Here is a 20364-nt window from a genome sequence, read left to right as displayed (position 1 = left end):
TTCTTCTTTGTCACGTATCCCGATGCCACGTGGTTTTCTTCTTGTAGTGATGGTCAAATCGTCCGATAGCACTCAGTCCCCCCCCCCTTCCGGCCACCTGTCAGCTACACAGGGTCAGAGGCGTTCTTTTGTGTAGGACTTACTCTCAGGTCAAGTAGCTGTGGCCGTTAGCTTTTTTTTTTTTTTGCCAAGTTGTATTATTTTAATACTTTGTGGTTATATTTCTTTCTTTGTAGTTTACAATATTTAATTTATAACGTAACCAGGTTTCATACTACTGGTCTTTTTTGAATCCCAGATACCATTTGTTAAGACGTACACTGCGTCGTACGGATGTATTTGTGATTTTATTTAAATGATGTACGTATGGCAACAGTTATCAATTGTCGGTCGGACATGTGTGCTTCGCGCAATGTCAAGTTGCCACCTTTGTAGTTTTTCTTTCTTGTAACCCTATCTACTATGGTGTGATTAGTATTAAGGTTTTTATTTTTGTTACGTGCATTTCTTGTGTGTGTAATTTTAAGATTTGTAACTGGTTTAGGCTTGTCAGACGTACACTGCGTCGTACGGATGTATTTGTGATTTTATTTAAATGATGTACGTATGGCAACAGTTATCAATTGTCGGTCGGACATGTGTGCTTCGCGCAATGTCAAGTTGCCGCCTTTGTAGTTTTTTTTTCTTGTAACCCTTTCTACTATGCTGTGATTAGTATTAAGTTTTATTTGTTTGTTACGTGCATTTCTTGTGTGTGTAATTTTAAGTTTTGTAACTGGGTTAGGCTTGTTAGCTACCAGTTGAAGTGGGATATGAAAACACTTCCTATTGACCTTTCGGCCTCTGGCTCCAGTGACCATCAGGGGCCGTATACACAAAACTTTTTTGTTAGCCTTAACAATCTCTGCTAGCTAACAGAAAACCACTAAAAGTTATACACCAATGCTTAACTAACAACTCAGGTCAATTGGCAAGCCTATATAGAGAGGATCAACACGTTTCTCGAAGCGCTTTTTTCATCTTCAACCACCGAAGAGGAAGCTGCCGCCTTCCGTAAGTTTAAGGTAAACCCCTTTGTTTTAAGTGTTGCTCTAGTTAACCTTTTTGTTGTACTGCAGTGCTACGCGTGGTGACCAGACTTTTAGCTTAAACTTAGGAGTTGTTTTAGCAATAAGTAAATGCACGGAGTCCTTTAATCCGCTTTGTAAGTTTTCATATTTGTATTTTCCTTCTACTGTACCATTGATTTGCATATTTTCATCTTTCAAATTTCCGTTTCCGTTGTTTATGTAGGCAAAAATGTTTAACTTATAGTTTATTGTTATCTTTTTTTAATAAAGTGTATAAATGTTTCATTTTCATTTTTCTGTCACCGTACTACACCGGACCTGGCAAAATCCTAATTATTTTTGAAGTGGTACGTCTGTTACGACCTTGGCCGCAGATAAATCAATTTTTCTTTTAATACCCCAAGGTCATATTATTGACAACGCGCGCACACACACAACACACACGCACACAACACACACACACACACACACGGCATGTCACCATGTTCATACCAGGGCGGGAACGGAAATAGGGGATTCGGAGAAGATGAAAAATCAAAATGATTATAATGACACGTGTGCTTTATTGCATCCTGTGTTCGCGATGCCCAAGTGCATATTGTAGAGAAAGTAGCCGGGGGGGGGGGGGGCAAAGGGCTGTCCGAACACAGGACATTACAGCACAAAGAACATCTAACTCCTTGACGTTACACGCCCGAGATTTTTACATAAGGGAACGGAGAGGAACGTCTGAAGAATGGTGGAGGATGCATTTATAACGACGAAAGAAACAACAAACCATTTCGAGTGTTGGAGCGGAATTAATATGAAAAGAAACATCACTGTGAACAGAAAAGTGAACGCGTCATCACAGGAAACGCGGTGAGTGGCCGAGCGGATGTTTTCGTCAGGGACTTATGATACAGGGAAAGTCACATCGGACCTTTCTGAGTGACCTCTCCATATTCCAGGTTCAATGCTCACTATCCAATTTTGGGAGGAACCAAGTACAATGCAACAGGGAACCGCGTCGCAAACTTGCTGATCAATAACATCAATTTCACTGTACTGACCACGAGCGTTCCAATGCACACATTGAGAGGCTGCATCGACCTCATCATCATCGGCTCAGTCCCAGCGCCCATGTCTACATGGAAGATCAGCAACCACCTGTGCAGCCATGGTATTACACTCCACCTCTCCAAGACCCAAAAACTACATTCCACGCTTTAAGAAATAGACTACTTCATCCTAAAGGAGGAACTCAGGGACTACCCGCCAGAAGGGATGTATCCCAACAATAGATATGAGCTAAGTATGACCACCCTTGTTCAAAGTTCTCGGTAGCATCATAATCTAGCATCCCTGAAGGTAAAAGGAACATCGATCCCGAAACGTTGAAGACCAATATCATTGCGCGAATGCAAGAAGGGACACAACCTGTAAATATTACAGGGATGGTTCAGTCCTTGCAGATACCAGAGAATTCGGCATCACCTTCGTCATAGACTACCTGGCCTTTAGAGCCTGCGTCAACGATGATTCCTCAACATCAACCGAGCTCACAGACATTAAGACAGCCTGCATGCCTACCACAGACTACCTACTCCCATAGCAATCCACGCCGACTCCATAAGTAGCCTACAGGCCCTACATGATCCCTTTCCTGCAGAAAACAGAACTAATCACAGACATTCAATCCGCCATGAAGTATTCAGAAGACAGAGGAGCAGAATCACACAACACTGGATCCCGAGCCCCATAGACATCACTGGGAATGAAAAAGCAAATACTGCAGCCAAGGAAGCAGCTAGGAAGCCTGGGACAGACAGCTGTGTGAAGAAGTCATCACCTCAAAGACTGCCACAATTGGCAGACCTTTCCAAGTGCCACTTAACATATTCAGGAGGCAAAAAACCATGCTAATCACCTTGCAACATAGCTACAGACTCCCTACCAGAACAGCAGCACCCCACGTGTTCTGTGATGAAGCCTTCAGCTGCACAGAGCCCATACATGTGCCTAAGTGCCGCCCCAGGACAACGTTCTCAGTGACGCCCCGTATCCATGCACGGGCTCAAAGCCCGTGGGAGTGATTCTTCACTCCCGAATTTCGAAAAAAAAAGTGACGCCCCCCTCCCCCATCACCACTTCCCACATCCACCATCCCTTACTCTCTCACTCTGTTGGTTGTCAGGCTAGACTGCCCTTCACCGCTTTCACCATGCCTCCCCAGATGGTTCTATCCTCTGCCAATTCTTTCCAGTCCTCTCTTGGTGCCACCCGCTCCACGTCCTTTACTCCATCCATCTGTACCACCATCCCTTACTGCCTATTATAGCTATTGGCTTGCGAAATAATTAAACAGATGTTAGACAAATTATTTAATGTCCCTATTGCAGGGCGGATAAAGGGAAAATATTTAATATTCTGTTGATTCGAACGCAAAATTCGTATATTGCGTTAAAATATTCAGGGCTCCTATGACCTGTTTTTATTATAATTATTTTGCCAGCTTTGTGGGCGGCATGTCCAGACTAGATCCCCCCCCCCCTTAATGTGCCGCCCCAGGGCATATGCACCCCACCCCCCATGTGGGGGCCCTGCAGCTATACCCATTATCTGACCAGCTGTCCAGCCACCGTTAACGCTAGAGAAAGACTGGAGAATCTCCTACCGCAGAAGGAAGACTACATAACCCAGACGACAAAGCCACCAGCATACTTTGTCGCTCAGCAGACAAGCTACACCAGCCACTGCTACATTTCATTTCAGATAAATTCCTACAACAAGGCAATGGGACCAAGGCTGAGATCACCCGCCAGATGACATGACACAGCCACAGGTGGGCTGCATGAAGTAGTGCCCACACTCCAATAGTGGAGGAACCAATCTCTCTCTCACTGTATAACGTAAAGTATATTTCCTCTGAATCTATTCGAGATATTATAGAAATGCATAAGAGCTTCCCATGATTGTGAAAAGTGCGCAACGTTGACTATTCAAACACAATAGGCAAGCTGCTTTTGAACAGCTAGCCGAGCCGTGCGAAACAGTGAATGATGATGCCAACGCTGATTTTGTTAAAGACAAATTTTGTCACCTAGCACTGTCAATAGAACACTCATCTGTATTTTACTTAAAACCAGGATGAGTAAATGTCCACACGTCTGTATGTGTACCAGACGACTGGCGCCTTGATGTCTGGCCCCCCTTCCTTCACGCAGACAATTGGTTTTCCGTCGCCGCAAGCGATTGACGCGACCCGCCCCTAAACGCAAGCTATTGGCGCCAGTCCTTTCCCGGCCTCCCGTAGGTTTATAACCAGACGTAATTCCACCAGGCCGAAAAAAATTATATGACTTTTGGAATTGAGAACCCACATACAGTGAGGATTTTGTGAGAACTGGTCTCTTGACGCCAATCCTCACAAAATCGTGATGCCAGTCCTCTACTTGAGACTTGCAACACTACCCACCAAACGTTAATTGTACCTAGCGCTGGTCAGGTTGTTACTGTGCAAGTCCCCAGAATCGTTCGTTACGAGTTCACGATGGGACGACTTCACAGCTTCTGAATCTCTTCTCTTAGGCCGGCCATACATTATCATGTACACCTGACAGGTACGCTTGAACAGTCACGCCTGTCAGGTATACCTGATAGTGTATGGCGGGAAAAACTAGCCTCTCAGGCGACCTGACAACTGATGAAAATTCGATCAGTTGTCAGGTCGCCTGAGATAATAAGGAGAGAAAGTACAACTCATCTTCTCGAGAATCCATGGCATACCTGACAGGCGTAACTTTTCAGGCGTACCTGTCAGGTGTACATGATAGTGTATGGCCGGCATTAGCTGCCAACAAATGTCCATTAATTAAACATAAACTACACTCGAGACACAGAAAGACTACACGCCAGACATGAAGACCTAATCCGACACATCACACCCAGAACCCACAGTCTTCTCTACCTCTCCCTCGAGCGGTGTACACGAGAGTGTATAATCAGGTGAATATCGGTCATCAATATAGTCAATATTATACGCGGGAAACGAAATAAAATTTCTCGTAGGATATATACACACACTTCGCTTAAACATGTTTCTGTTCTACTAAAGTTCCCTTCATTTATATTTTACTCTCATATTGCTGCTTCTGATTTCAGTTAATCTTTAATAAAAAAAAAAATGCCATTCATGTATAACTATATCTTCGACCGTTTTCGTTGGTTGATACAAATGCATGAATGATTCCTCGTCTCCTGCCTCGTACCTCCTGAGCCGCGATCCAAGACCCAGGAAATACTGTATGTCTAAATAGCGTTCGGTGGTAATAGCCCCCTTTTATACACGACTATCTTTCCACTTTGCTATAGACATTTCTTCTTCTCCCATATAGACTGATATTGCGGTAGCAGGTGGTCTGAACTTGGTAAAACAGAGACAGATAATAAATCAAGACCGAGAGCTTCTGTGTTATTTTATTTACCTTAAGGTGTTTCTTCATATCTACAACTACGTGTTCATGTGATTTTGCTCCATATATGTATACACACAAAAATAATTCTAATCTTGCAAAGAAATTAGCCAAAGAATGCACCCACCCCCATACCGGTGTCTTTCAAATAATCAACTCCCGAAGTCTTGGGACTTCTGCTATCATCATCTTGACACAAGGAACATATAAACGCATCGTGATCAGATATAAAGCTTGGATGGGAGGGGGCGATTGAAATTTTCAGCCCAAGTCCCCGTTTTTTACGATTCCCAACGGTGCCAGCTAGGGATGGCAGCATTTAAACAAGACTCCTTTGAAATTACAATATCCAGCAATTGCAAAGTTTCGATCTCCAGTTCTTCCGATCATGACTCCTGTATGCTACCCTCTTCGAACGCAGGACGTGTTAAAAGATTCGCAATGAACGGCCACTTGCTTTAGACTGCAGTAGCCTCTTTCCCAGGATATAAGACGTGTTTGGTCAGGGTTCTGTTAGGCACTCCGCGTGGCAAACATGACTTCTACCGAGGCACCCGGGGTCTAAGCTTAGCGATTGCAGGATTTGATCATTTAAAAAACATCGCTTCAAGTAGTGATTTGTTCTGTAATAGTTATGTATGATTCCTGATATAGGTTTACAAACACCTATAGAATACGGGATGATAAATGGCCGAAATTATATGAAGCTGAAATTATCGAGACAAGTTATAAAATTAATTTAATCGTTTCAGTCAACCATTCGCCAATTCGGAGTCCACTAAATTAAGACCTGTTCAAAAATTTTCATGGGTCACACAGCTGTTCCAAACTGCCTCATCATTCCTGCAGACTTGTCTATCTTGTATTTCCACCTGTGTTCCTATTTCGTGGCGTTCATTCGGTAACACCTCCTACCATGGACCTGTCCTATACATTTCAACACTCGTGCTCTTATCTCCACTTATATTCCTCAAGGTCTTTTTTTATCAACATCCATTATTTATTATTAAACATTTGTCTATATTCGCCAGCACTTAAATATGCGTACGAATATAAATTACTTTCTATTATACAGTGAAAGCCAGGTCATATCTATGCTATGCTATTCATAACTTCTGCAAGGTCCAAGAAGTTGACAGTCCGTGGGACGTTTGTTTACTTATTAGTTATTCTAACCAAAAATATTATTTTTCATTTCTGGCGGTATTATCCAACATAAGTTGAGCAGTGATGAAATTGTGAAATATATGAACTTTATTTTGTAATAAATAATTTAAGACCAAACACTCCTATACACATTCTTACGTTCTATAGATAAGGCCAAATCTTTGTTAGGCCAGGCTCACCATAACTCAAGGTAACTGACGCAACGGAGTTTGTCAACAATGTCTGCGAGGCGATTTATCCCTTTTGTTAATCAAAGACTAAATGAAGCTGAAGATTGTTCACCATTAACGCCGCCAGCAAGGGGAAGGGCTCAGTCTGTGAGTATATATATTCCTTTAACATACTTTTAACTGCTTTACCAATTAACAAAGGATAGGTTAGACATAGGACACCTAGCTAGAGGCCTCACATGACTCACCTATCGTATGATCAATGACGATTCCTTAATAATTTGAACATATTTATACCATGTATGCTACCGTAAGTGTATTTATGTATTGTGTAGATAGTTTTTTTAACATGTGTTTTAGTGCAGCCATATAAACAAAAAGTTACAAGTAATAGAGAATAAGAATGAAAAAAATGAGATTCAAGAGAGGTAGAGACTAGAGTTAGTAAGGAAGATCATAAACTTAGAAAATAGAATAGGGAAATGAGAAACACACATAATTTTATACATTACTATACACTGTACTTTCAATAATGAATTTACATGGTCACAGGAAAGGTCAAACCTGTAGAAAGATGATATTATACTAAGTTTTTGCGGGGTTCAGTGCAACTAGTCTAGTGGTCAGGTTTTAGACTACTGTATCAAGAAATAGAGGTGGGCTGCAGTGAGTACAATGATTTATATAAAACTTTGGTGAATGTATTTACTAACTACATTCACAGAACAGAGAGAGCAGACTTGTGTTCTTACCTAGGGAGATATGTAGGAGGGATAAAGGATCATTGACAGTTACTGTGGGGGCAATGGGTAATAATTGAGGAGATTTGAGTCAAGGATTGTATACTAAAAATTGCATAAGAGATATGATTAATGCAAGTGTCAGGTTCTACAGGCAGTAGCAGAAGTGATATGTTGTATCATAGTGATTTATCTTACCCAATTGCTGAGAAGTAATCAAAATGCACTTCAGAAATGAAATAGAAAGATACATTTCCCTTTCTTGAAGGAGTCCAGTTCTGCTTGATAATCATATTTAGTGGTATGTGATGCCCCAGCTTTTGGTGCACATTGATAATATATTTACTTATTTGTATATAATAAGTAAGTGTTTATTTCCACTCTGAAAACCTGTTTTTGCTTCATCGTACACTTGACCACAAAAATCTTTATTACAGAAACATCTGATTAATTATTGATTATAGATAAAATAACAGTGGCTTATCATAGAATTTCATGTCACATAATAGATAGGCTTATCACTTCCATTTTGTGATAAAATACTCACACCTCCCCTCATTTAGGAGAATGATAGCCCATTTTAATATTAGTTTTCTTATCAGACACATTTGGTGCACTATAGTGGTGTGTTTAGTAAAAACAGTTCTAGGGAAGGCCACTGAGCCTCATAATGAGTATTCGGCTTAGTGAAATCCAAGATCCTTTGTGTGATGATAGAATGGAACAAAAAGAACATGAAACATTGAGTGAAGAGCGCAGTGGGATACCTAGTCAGAAGGAGAGATTGTTTTTACATCGAAATGCTGTAGTAGGTTTTATCCCCTTTGGTGGACATTTTTAGTAGTATAGTTGTGAATTAGTTTTCACTTTTCCATGATACAACATAATAGTTTGATCTTGTGAATGGCATTCAAAGAATGACAAAATAGTGAAAGCATATGAACCTATAAGGAAGATATCATACACCTTTAGTAGGTAAATTATTTCCATGTGCCTGCAGATCCTTAATTTGTAACCCTTTATTACAATGATGACTTTTACAGAAAATCCCTGAGTTATGAGTAAGTTGTAGTCTGGAAAACTGTTAGTGAGTCAAAATTGTATGTACAGTATAGGGTGTATTGTTTGGTTTTGCATGACCTAAATATGTTATTCACATGTTGGATTCATGATCAATAGCTATTACCCTCCTGGAAGAGAGTTCAGAGCTCACATATAGCCTGATACCTTATGTTACCTTATGGAGATCTTAGTAAACACGTCTTGGCTACAGGTCAGGAACTGCTGCAGCTTCTTCTGGCTGTGTTGCCTCCAGTGAAGGGGTATACAATGTACCAGCTTGTTGTAGTGGGGCCACATGTTACTATAGGATGGTGTGGGAGGTGTGTCTTCAATTTCATGTAAGAAGGCATTCGGCCATCTTTTGAATACTTCCACTATGTAGGATGTGGTGTTCTTCAGGTAGCTGGGGAGACTACTGAAGAGCTTGGTGAAGGAGTTCGCTTGGGGAAGTATGTTGCTTCTTGTGCTGCTAAAGATTCTTTCAACACAACAAGATCTCCCTCTTATCCTTGAGTTAGTGTCACTCCAATGTTGGGGATGTGACCCTCCAGCATTTTCCATGTGAAAATTATCAGGTACTGTTCTCAGCATCTTTGGAGTCAATAGAGTTTGAGATGCTTGAGTCTGTCCCAGAAGTTCATGCCTTTTACACACTCAGTCTTGCTGGTGAAGGTTCTTTGGGCATTCTCAAGTTTCTCAATATCCCCTATGCTGGCTGGGTTCCACAGTTGGCAGCAATATTCAAGTTTAGGTAGTACCAGGGTCTTCCACGGTGTAAACATGCAATCTTCATCTCTTGATGTAAATGTGTTCAGGATCCATCCAGACAATTTTCTGGTGCTGTCAAAAATGTTGTTAATGCGTGTGGTAAATGTCCCATCTCGACTCAACATTACTCCCAAATCCCAAACATTCGTTTCATTCATAATCTCTCTGGGAGCTGTGGTGTAGGGCTGGATGTTATTTGTGGGGCCCATGCCACATCTCAGCAGTTTGAATTTGGTTTCACTGAGTTTCATGTCAACAGCTCAGATGTACATGTTTTCAAAATCCTTCTGGAGGAGGTTGGTGTCTTTGATCCCCCCCCCTATTTCTTTGGTGGTTCTGGTGTTATCTGTGAACAAGGATATATTGGAATGTTTAACTGTGCTGTCAATGTCACTGATGAGTACTAGGAACAGGAAAGGGCCCAGCACGGAGCCCTGTGGGATGTCAATTATCATTTAAGATGGTTCTGAGGCTGCCCTGTTGATGGCTACTTTATGATATCATGGAAGAAGCTGTGCAACCATTGACCCAACTTGCCTGTTACTCCCAAGGCCCTCACCTTATGTAGTAGGATGCCATGATCCACTTTATTGAAGGCCTTAGCATAGTCATTAATACCACTTGCCAGCTTTTCCATTATGCATTCCTGGTGGGTTAGCAGTTGGGATAGGCAGGATCGTCTTTTCCAGAAACTGTGTTGTCCATGATTGAAGAGTCTTTTCTTCTCAAAAAAAGTAAACTAGGCATTGTTGCACTACAGCTTCATATATTTTTGAGATGAATGATGTTAGGTGACAGGTCTATATTTTTTGGCTTTTCCTCAAAGTTAGCAACATCTATATGGGCACATCTACCAAAATAAATATCAGAAAAATGTTGTGGCATTGATAATGGTGGGTGCTGTGCTTCTCAGAGCTGTGCTGCCAAGCAGTGGTATGGCTCTTATTTGTATCAGTCAGATATGGCTGTAAAATCCGTTGAGATTTTTATAAATTTATTTTTCACTTTTAGGCAATTCTACATGGAGATACATGTGTACATAAAACTGTTTCTTTATATTCTGCAAATAACTTGTCTTTTCTTTTTCTTTTTTCTATTTCATGTTGCTTTCCCATGCCAAGCTCAGAGTTCATCCCTCTCAGTTTGATCCACATCTTCCACTGATCAGAACACAGCAATCATGTCATCTCTATTTTTTTAAATAGGGGAATTCCAGTCTTTCTAGTCTTTCCATATGCAGGCTCTCTGCTTGTCCAGGGCTGATAGTAAGTACTTAAAAGTGGTGATACTCCAGTATGGATGTCAGAGAGAATTGGCTTCCTTTCACCCATCTTCAAGTCTTCTTAATAGCTTTACCTCCATCTGGAGGAACAGCCCTAAGGAGCTGACAATTAGTCTCTAGAATTGGCTTGAAAAATCTATGTGAACTTCAACCATATGGTATTTTCACAATCTTTTTACATAAGTGAATTTACAACTGGAGAGTCCTCCCCTACTAGTAAAGTTGGGAACATAAAAACTTTCACTGAATAGGTGAGGAGCATTGTAAGACATGAGGCACTGAGTAACTGCGACTGAAGCCGTCACCTTCGTCCCTGTCCCACACTAGTACAATATAGACAACAGTCCAAAGTTTCTTCCCAGAGACCTCTATGGGAGGGCCTGAGGATCAAGGATTATTATTATCTATTAGTCTGGGGTGATTGTACTCACAAATGTATGGAGCAGACTTAGAATGTAAGGGAGGCAAAAAGGAGGAGCCTAAATGTGTTTGAGATGAAGTATTCAAGAAGTATGGTGAGGCTTTATGAGGATAGAGTGAGAACTGATGTAAAGCAAAAAGTGGAGTGGAAAGAAAACTGACAGGTATGGTTCATGAAAGAATACTGGGATGGTTTTGGCATGTGGAAAGAATGAAGAAAGTAGAAAAAATAGTGTGGAAGGCAGAGGAGGATGGAGTATTCACCCAATTATGTATAGAGGAAAGGAGCAATGTTCATGGGGTCCTATCTCCTACTCTCCAATTTATCACACATAGCCTAAAATACATGTATGGTTCCAACCTAGTTTATAGCCTTATTTTCCAGTTATCATACTTAGATTTTAATTCATGTATTGTTTTACCTTGGGCTATATCACCTTCTAAGCTATTCCGAGTATTCATGCATTTAAATGGAAAATTGTATTTCTTTACTTTCTTAATTTGTTCTCATGATCTCTTAAAGCTACTATCTCTAAACAAGAGACCTCTTCAGTCATTGTAGCCTATCCCCTTTAGTAACCAAAATACTGTAATCATATTTCCTCTTTCTCTTTGATCTTTAAAAGTTAGAAGACCCAGTACTTTTAGTCTCTCTTCATATGGTTTATCTGCCAGGCTATGAACCAGTTTGATTACAGCCCTTTGTCTTGATCTTCCTTATATCCTTCACTCTTTGTGAGAACCATACCACTGACATGTATTCCAGTTATAGACAGATCAGGGTTTCTGAATTTTTTCAGCATCTGTTCATCCATATATTGAAAAGCCACTGTAATTATTTATAACAGTGCATATGTCTCACCCATAATTATGCTGATATGTCTATTAGGTAACAGGTTGTCTTTTATCAACATTTCCAAATTTTTTTCTTTTTAATTTTTGTAATGGAATCATTCCCCAAAGAATAGTTCAAAGATGGTCTTTTAGAGGTATTGCCCATTATTTTCATTACATTTATTGGTATTGAACTTAATTACTAATTCTTTGGTCCATGCAAAAACACTGTCTAGATCTTTTTGCAACAGCCTACAGCCCTTGTTTTTCACTTTTTTCATGATTTTTGCATCATCAGCAAACATATTGGCATAGCTTGTACCTTTCATCATATTAACATAGAAACATTATAGATGCTGGCACTGAACCTTGTGGAACTTCATTGGTCATTGCTCTCCATCCTGACATCTTATCCTTTACTACTGTCCTCATATACCTTTCCTTAAAAAAAATCTTACCCATTTAAGTAGTTTGCTCCTTAGCCCTCCAATATGTCCCAGTTTCCACATTAAACAACTGTAAGGGACTTTATCAAAATCCATCTCTAGATTCAGGTACACACAGTTCATCCAACCCTCCTTCACCTGCAGTACATGAGTCATTCTAAAGTAAAAGCTTAAAAGGTTTGATTGAGACACAGGACCTTCCAGATCTAAAGCCAAGCCGACTGACTGTCAGAATGTTCATTTCTTCAAGATATTTGACCCATTGATCTTTCACACTCCTTTCACATACTTTCACTATTGTGTTGGTCAGTGATACCAGCCTGTAGTTTGGTGGTGCCTCCATACTTTCACCTTTGTGAATAGGCACCACATTAGCCTTTTTCCAATCCTGTGGCTCTTTTCCTTCTCTTAATGAATGTACAATAAGACTGAATTTTTTTGTCAATTGTTCCTTTCATTCTTTAAGTGTTTGAGATCCTGTCAAGTCCTGAAGCTTTTGTCACATTCAGTGATCCGAAAAGATTGAGCACGCCCCTCACTTCTACATTTATGATTTCTAAACCTGTATTTTTGCTCGCCTTGCCTTCCTCTAAATAACTGCTCTCCTTTGTGAAGACGGATTGAAAATTTTCATTCATTAGTACTGCATGTGAATTTATTTAGTTAATTTACCTTATTGTATTTACCTGATTGTAGCATACAGGAAAGAAGTAGTTCTTGCAGAATGCTGTCTCTTACTCTCCAGTTTATTATACCTAGTTTCAGATGCATGGATGGTTCAAACTTGGGCTAAATCCATATTTTCCAATTACCATACTTAGATTTGAATTCACATACTGTTCCAACTTGGGCTGTATCACCTTAGCTGTTTCAATGATTAATGCATCTGTATGGAAAATTGTACTTCTTTACCTCTTGTAGACATTTAATCTTTCTTAATTTGGTCTCATGACCAGCCCTCCCATCCCTCAGCAAGAGATCTACTCTCCCAATGTTTTCTGACTCCTTTAGCAACATGTGTGTTTAGAAATAATTTGATATTGAAATAAGAGATACATTAGTTTTTTCTTTTTTTCTTTTCAGTCACAGAATTTCAGTGTCAACACAAGTAATAAGGATATTGTTGATGGGAATATATCAGTAGTTGAGGAACATTTACCTGAGACATCTCCTGAGGATGAAAATGGTAAGTGCTAAGCATGAAACTAAAATGTTTATGGTGTGAAGTGTAATTCTGTGCTTGCATGAGCATTTACACATCTAAAGATATATAGATACATACATGCATACATGAAGATAGTGTGTACATATAAGTATATATATTGCTTGTTTGCGAAAACATCGTCATAACTCAAAAAACTGAATTTTTGAGTTATCTATACAGACAGATTCATCTTCAAACACGGATTTGTTTTGGTAACAGTGTCATATCTGTAGCTCAAAAATTGACCGCTACGGAGTGCTAAATGGCCCAACGACATAACCTTACATGTTCCAACTTGTTCCAACAAATATTTTAGACTTAGTAAAGATTATGATTGTTTCAACTTCTATAAACTTTAGAGGCGTATTTGATGCTCCAAAAAATGTTCCACCTATGGTGTTTGAGGGCCTTTTATAATATTGAGAGTGTTTTGAAACTTTAAAATGCCTCTCCTGAAAAATTGGATATTTTGAGTTATGATGACATTTTCGCAAACAAGCGATATATATATATATATTATATATATATATATATATATATATATATATCACTGATGAAAAATGTAGTACCGTGAGTCCTCGTTATATGGTACGTATGTGTTCCTGAAAACCTTACCGCAAATTGAAATTACTGTATACTGAACCCGACTTTCTACTTATGGCAGACGTACCTTCTCCCTGCTCTTTCCTCTTCAAAATATCTAATTTTAATTCCAAAACATGAGCGGATACCGAACTATGAATTTTTCTTACCGTAAATAGAATCAAGGGTAGTAATTACCAAATACCATAACTGAATTTACCAGATAAAGAATTACCGTATAAGGAGGACTCACTGTAGCTCATTTGTGAATCACAACTAATGCCATAGTCAGAGTAGAAGTCCATATATTTTAACTGCCCACTGCAGTCTTTTTCAGTAGTACAGAGAAGGAGGATGGTACTATATTTGTATAGCATGTTCTTGAAAAAAAAAAAAAAAAAAAAAAAAGAGGCACTGTTGAAGGACCATAGATGACTACCCATACTCTCTAGTTACTTAGTAGTCATATGGTGTGGGGTCAGGTGGTAGATGTCTATTAACAATATTTGTGATTCAAGTCTGGATGTTATATCTGGAGACCACTAGCCCTTTGAAATATTTGTAATAGGAAAATATTCTATTAGTATGGTTTCAACTATCTTCCTTCTGAACCCACAACCAGATTTATAAATAAGATCAGCTTTGTCCCAGTCAAGATGGTGATTAAACTGATTCATGTGCTGGAACAGTGCAGAACTTTCTTGCCTTACCTGATTGAACATTTGTGTTCATTCAGCTTTGTCTCCAAATCTCTCCCTGTCTGACCAATGTAAACAAGTTTACAATCCTTACATGGTACTGGATTGTGTTCTTTCAACCTCTGATGAATGTTAAATACTTTTTTATTGATGGTATTTAGTTTATGATTGCTGTGGTATAAATTGTGATGTATATAAATATATATAAAACAATCAGGCCTGGTTGTCACAAGTAGCTGGGCCCGATTGTTTGAATTACATTGCTGCTACTTGCAATTTGTTCCATAATGCATATATGCATGTATATACTGTATATGTGTGTGTATATATATATTTTTTCTCAGTGCATACTGCATTGTACATGACAGCATTGACACAGTTGTTTATTTATTTCCTAATGTATTCATTTTTCTTTATTTGAGGTCTTGCTTTGGGAGGGTGACAAGATATGTTCAATGAAATGTAAAGCTCTATTGTAATTGATGTTTTGACTGCAAGGAGTCATCTTCAAATTAGTGGAATTACACTGGAATGTACATTGGTACACAAGAAACTGTTATGTAATAGACTAGTTACAAGAGTAATAGGAAGCTACCAACATAAATACAACTATCCAAGGAACCAGGAGAGGTTTTAGATGCATTGGTGTGTGTTGATCTGATCTTAGAAGTATTTCAAAGCAGGTAAGGAAGGGGTGGAGGCTGAAGGAGTGGGGAACATTTTGATTGGCCACTTGCCTGGGAAGGGTTTGTACTTTTATATCTGGTGACATTGTTAAATCAAGGTATGACCTATGTAATGTTGGATTGGATGTAGATGATGGATGATCATTCTCTTTTGCAGGCAGCTTCATACCCTATATAGGGTAGTGACTGCATAAGTTCTATGTATTCAATATTTTAGGGTCTTGTTGACATCCTTGTAGACCAGTCATGCAACATTCTTTTATGATTGGAGACTAATCTCATGTGTGGTATTTATTTTGATAAAAATAATGATTTTTAGCTTTTGATATCATCTGGTTCTACTGCCCTTGTTAGATATCTTTTTACCACCTCAGTGACTTCCCTCTACATAACAATATTGTCCTAAGGATAAAGACAAATTTTTGCTGAAGAAATACAAAAAAAAAAAGAAGTAATTTATCTTATATATATATATAAGGGGTGAAAAAGGATTTGGGAGATAGGGTTGATGAAAGAATATTAGGATGGTTTGGACACATGGAAAGAATGAGTGAAGAAAGACTAGTAAAAGAGGTATGGAAGGCAGATGTGGAGAGAGTGAACATGAGGGGACGTCCTAGGATGAGGTGGATGGATGGGGTGAAGGGGGCTTTGGGGAAGAGGGGAATGTCTGTTGAGGAAGGAAGGGAGAGGACGGAAGACAGAGGTGAGTGGAGAATGGTTGTATATGGATGATGTTGTGATTGCATGAGGAGGATTGGGCAGGGGGGTGGGGGGTGGGGTAGTATGTGTGAGTAAATTTTGACGCAGCCCGAAGGGATTTTCTCCCCGTCCTCTCCTTATATGCAAGGGGGGACGGAGAGGGGGGGGTCGCCGATTAAATGAAGCGGCCTTGCTGTGGATGTGCTGTGTCTTGCGACACTGCTTCTGACCCAGGGCGGTGGGCAGGGTGCAGGGATGACCCGTCATCCAGGAGGTGCTCAAATGAGAGGGAGGGTGGGAGGGGTGTGGAGTGTATGTAGGGATGAAATGGGTGGGAGTGTTTTTATGCCTTTCCCTTTTTGGCTACCTCCCTTGTAAGGGGGAAAAAGCCTTGGTATATGTATGTATGTATGTATGTATGTATTCTTTTTTCTTCATCTTCCAACTCAGCCGACAACTGTAATACATTTATTTTTTAACACCTTGCCTGCCAAGAGATATATTGTTTTAAGACTTTCATCACCTATGCCTTGGTTTAAACTTTTACTTCTTTTTCTTTTCTGTAATTCCTGTAAAGGTTAGTGGTTATTTCCTATGAATTGTCATCCAGCCTTTCTGATTTTCCATTACTTAATTTGTCTTTTCTTCATTTGATTTAGCCCTGGTCTGTTTTTCCTGTATTTTGTCTAGCATGTTATATTTTCGTCTTACAGTTGATTTTTCTTTAACCAGTTCTTTTTTTGTGTGTATGTGAGAGAGGTTTATCATAATTATTGGTGAACTCAGTCATCTTGCAATGATGACCCTACATTCACGACATGACCGCACCTTCTTTGAAGGGCCCAGTAATGGTTTGCAGTGGTGGGAGCTTTTCATACTGCTGCGCAATCCTGTACGGGGTATTAGCTGCATACATATGATGCCGTTAATTAATACTGAAGACTGCAATGAGATCCCTGCGGACCAGAAACGTGCATTATCCTGTTATGATCGGCGACTGCTCTCCACTCCCATAAAAACGCTGATCACTTTCATCTTCCATCCTTCCTTTACACCGATCTGTGGTGCAATATTTTCCTGAAGGATAAAGGCGTACGTTATCGGTATGACAGTGCACCCGGCCGGGATGTCCCTGGTTGTCCTGAGTGATACATTGATGCAGTATTAGGGCGTCCTTTGCAGTTTGTATATGCATCCTGTCGATTGGCTAAGACACAAATATTTTCCTGAAGGATAAAGGCGTACGTTATCGGTATGACAGTGCACCCGGCCGGGATGTCCCTGGTTGTCCTGAGTGATGCATTGATGCAGCATTAGGGCGTCCTTTGCAGTTTGTATATGCATCCTGTCGCTTGGCTAAGACACAAAACCAAACGTACGATAAGTCACCTATATGAAGGAAAACTTTTCTGTGGTAGATGTAATCTTTTTATGATATCAATGTTTGAATGATAGTTTAAAGTCCGACAAATGAAAAAGGAAAGTGAAGTGACGAGTGGGCTAAGCAGTAGCTTCAATCAGCTAAACGGCTTCTGGTGAAAACTCCTACAATATTTACGGTAGTTGTCTCTTTTTGTTTAAAGAAGGGTTCTTAGATAGTTGAAAATTGTGGAATGGAAACTTCCTCACAACGTACAATTGCTATCCTGTTCCTACATACAAATACTGTGTGACAAATAGATGTAATTATATCATCGTGAACACACAAGGTTATATTGAAATATTGTGTCCGGGTTACGGTTCGAAGTAATCTGGATCGCGGGAGGAAATAACTTGCACTAAGGGTGACGTCACGTAGGTAAGAGTTAATCATGTAAACAGTTTCGACGGTATCGTACACGAGGAACTTGTAATTCGCCGCCGAAGAGGAAGTCCCGGATGTGGGAAAGATAAGGACATTTTTATTATGTTGACGAAGGGCAGGCTTCTCTAAAATTGAATATTTAAAGTACATTTATTTACTTCCATTAATGATAATTTTGGTGAGGAAGTGGAGAGGATGAAGTATTCGTGATTCCGCGTAACCTGAATGGAGGAGTGGAGGTGAAGTTGAATTATAGAGTAAGGGAACAAATTATCTGGGGGGAATGAGAAATGCCACGAGAAAGAATTATCTGAAGATGAACACAAATAGAAAACGGTTCGAAAGAGTGATTATGCACACGTCACTGTATGGAACAGAGACTTGGAATTTGAAGGAGGAAGAAAGGAAGCCTAATTGTGTTTCAGGTGAAGTGTTTGTGAAATATTGTGGGGGATATGAGGATGGATAAAGTTAGAAATATAGTGATGGTGAGAGCGGGAATGGAAAGAACATGACGATCGGATGAATCGAAGAGTGATGGGATGGTTTGGGACTTTGTAAAACGGTGAGTGGAAGACAGAAGTGGGTGGAGGAAAATTGAAGGAAAGACCAAGAACGAAGTGGATGGATGGAGTGAAGGGGTATTGGATGCAAGAGGTCTGTCGAGCAAAGGAGAGATATTTGAAATAGCTGTGTGTGAAGAATGGTTGTAAATCTATAAAGGGATTTTCTGATCTGTAGGGATTTCTCCTTGTCTTGCTATTTTTCTCGCGTTGGTGACGTGCAAGAGGACAAAGGAGCTTCGGCTTTCCAGCCCTCTTGCGGAGGCGCTGTCTGTCTTTCCATTGAACCTTTCATTCACGAGGAACCAAGGAAAGGGCTATGAATAAATTTTCGGTTCGGAGTGGGATGAGCGTAGTGTGTGTGTGTGTGTGTTTCACCATGATCTTGGATCACGTGTCGGACTCGTGGTCGACAGCTATTTCCTTCCTAGAAGAGAGCTCAGAGCTCATATATGACCGATCTATGGGTAATGCTGTGACCTTACACTCACACAACTCGCCCACGAGAGTTGGAGTAACAACCCGCAGCGCAGCGATACTAGGCTGGATTCGAACCAGGACCGCCGTAGTGGCAGTCGAGAATTCTACCAACTGCGCCACGAGTGTGTGTGTGTTTTGGCATGGCTACCCCACTTAAATGGGAATTGGCCTTATTGGTATGTGTGCAAGTAAAAACACTGACGTGCTTTACTTTTAATTAGATTAAACAAAATACCAATGGAATCTCTCAGAAATTCATGGACCCCCGACGCGCGCACACACACACGCGCGCACACGCACACACACCTTACAAGTGGGATTTAAGTGATCAACATTCATTAACAAGTAAAAATTAGTCTCTGGTCCGTAGGTGTGTAGCGGTATCTGTCTGAGTGGGATAACGATGAATCACGATAATTTGGCGCCACTTGTCCCGGTCGTGTCTGAACTCGACAAGAAACGTAGTCGTCCAGAATTGAGAACTTTCGACGTTGGTAATTCTCAGGTTAGTTGATAAACAAGATATTATGTGCTGTGCATAGCTGAAATGTGGGGGATTAGATGGTCCAGGTTGCAGTGGAAGTGGGTTTTCCCATACTGGATTAAAAAATATATATATATATATTTTTGTTGTTGTTGTGGTTAAAAACGTTTTGAAACTCGTTTTAAGCAAGCAGTAATTATTCCCCCTTGTCGCCGTTTTTATATAACTTCACAAACGAATACTAGATGATTTTTAAAAAAGCCAACAAGTTATGGGATTAGGTGACTGGTCTTAGATTTACAATAATTTAAAATTTTCGGTACGACAATATACTCTTGACAGTGGCAACGTCGTCAGCGATGAATCGGCATGTCACGTGATAGCCGTCAGTGTAAGTTGTAAACAAACTGTGGTGGAGGTGGTGGATAGAGCGTCTCGTGGCACGGTTGGGGAAACACTGCATCTCGGGGAAAACACAGTGTTCGGTCGTGTGAATTTGGATTCATGTGGAGGAAAACAGAAGAAATACACTTAGCGTCCGAGTGTGAATCAAACAAGAGAACATGCCCCTCAGGATCAAGAGAAGTAAAACCACGTTGAGATTATTATTATTATTATTTTTGTAAATGTGCGCAGGCAATTTATTTTTTAAAGAAGAAAAAATGTATCCTGTAAACATAGTGCAAACACTTTTTGATGAAACTCCATATTTCACACATATTTGATAAATTAAATTCCATGTCCCATA

The 20364-nt window shown here is 40.0% G+C and overlaps 1 protein-coding gene across 9 annotated transcripts in view; it reads left to right on the top strand.

Moving 5' to 3' along the window:
- The first annotated feature begins 6850 nt into the window (after positions 1 to 6850).
- The window catches only part of ClC-b (chloride channel protein 7), a 69822-nt gene continuing 56308 nt past the window's right edge, over positions 6851 to 20364 (top strand). For 3 of the 9 annotated variants that reach the window (XM_076173899.1, XM_076173897.1, XM_076173896.1), the window contains exons 1-2: positions 6851 to 7008; positions 13497 to 13599. In XM_076173899.1, the coding sequence (XP_076030014.1) occupies positions 6910 to 7008; positions 13497 to 13599 (202 nt within the window). In that variant the 5' untranslated portion in view covers positions 6851 to 6909. Of the gene's footprint in view, positions 7009 to 8215; positions 8410 to 13496; positions 13600 to 20007; positions 20202 to 20364 lie in introns of those variants that run through there. The other 6 variants (XM_076173902.1, XM_076173901.1, XM_076173900.1 and 3 more) reach the window with 3 other exon arrangements.

Source organism: Oratosquilla oratoria, chromosome 35, assembly GCF_046742065.1.
Source record: "Oratosquilla oratoria isolate Oo_2021 chromosome 35, ASM4674206v1, whole genome shotgun sequence".
Taxonomy (NCBI): Eukaryota; Metazoa; Arthropoda; class Malacostraca; order Stomatopoda; family Squillidae; genus Oratosquilla; species Oratosquilla oratoria.
The sequence above is the reverse complement of the archived record's forward strand: the minus strand, read 5'-3'. Positions and strand labels throughout refer to the sequence as shown.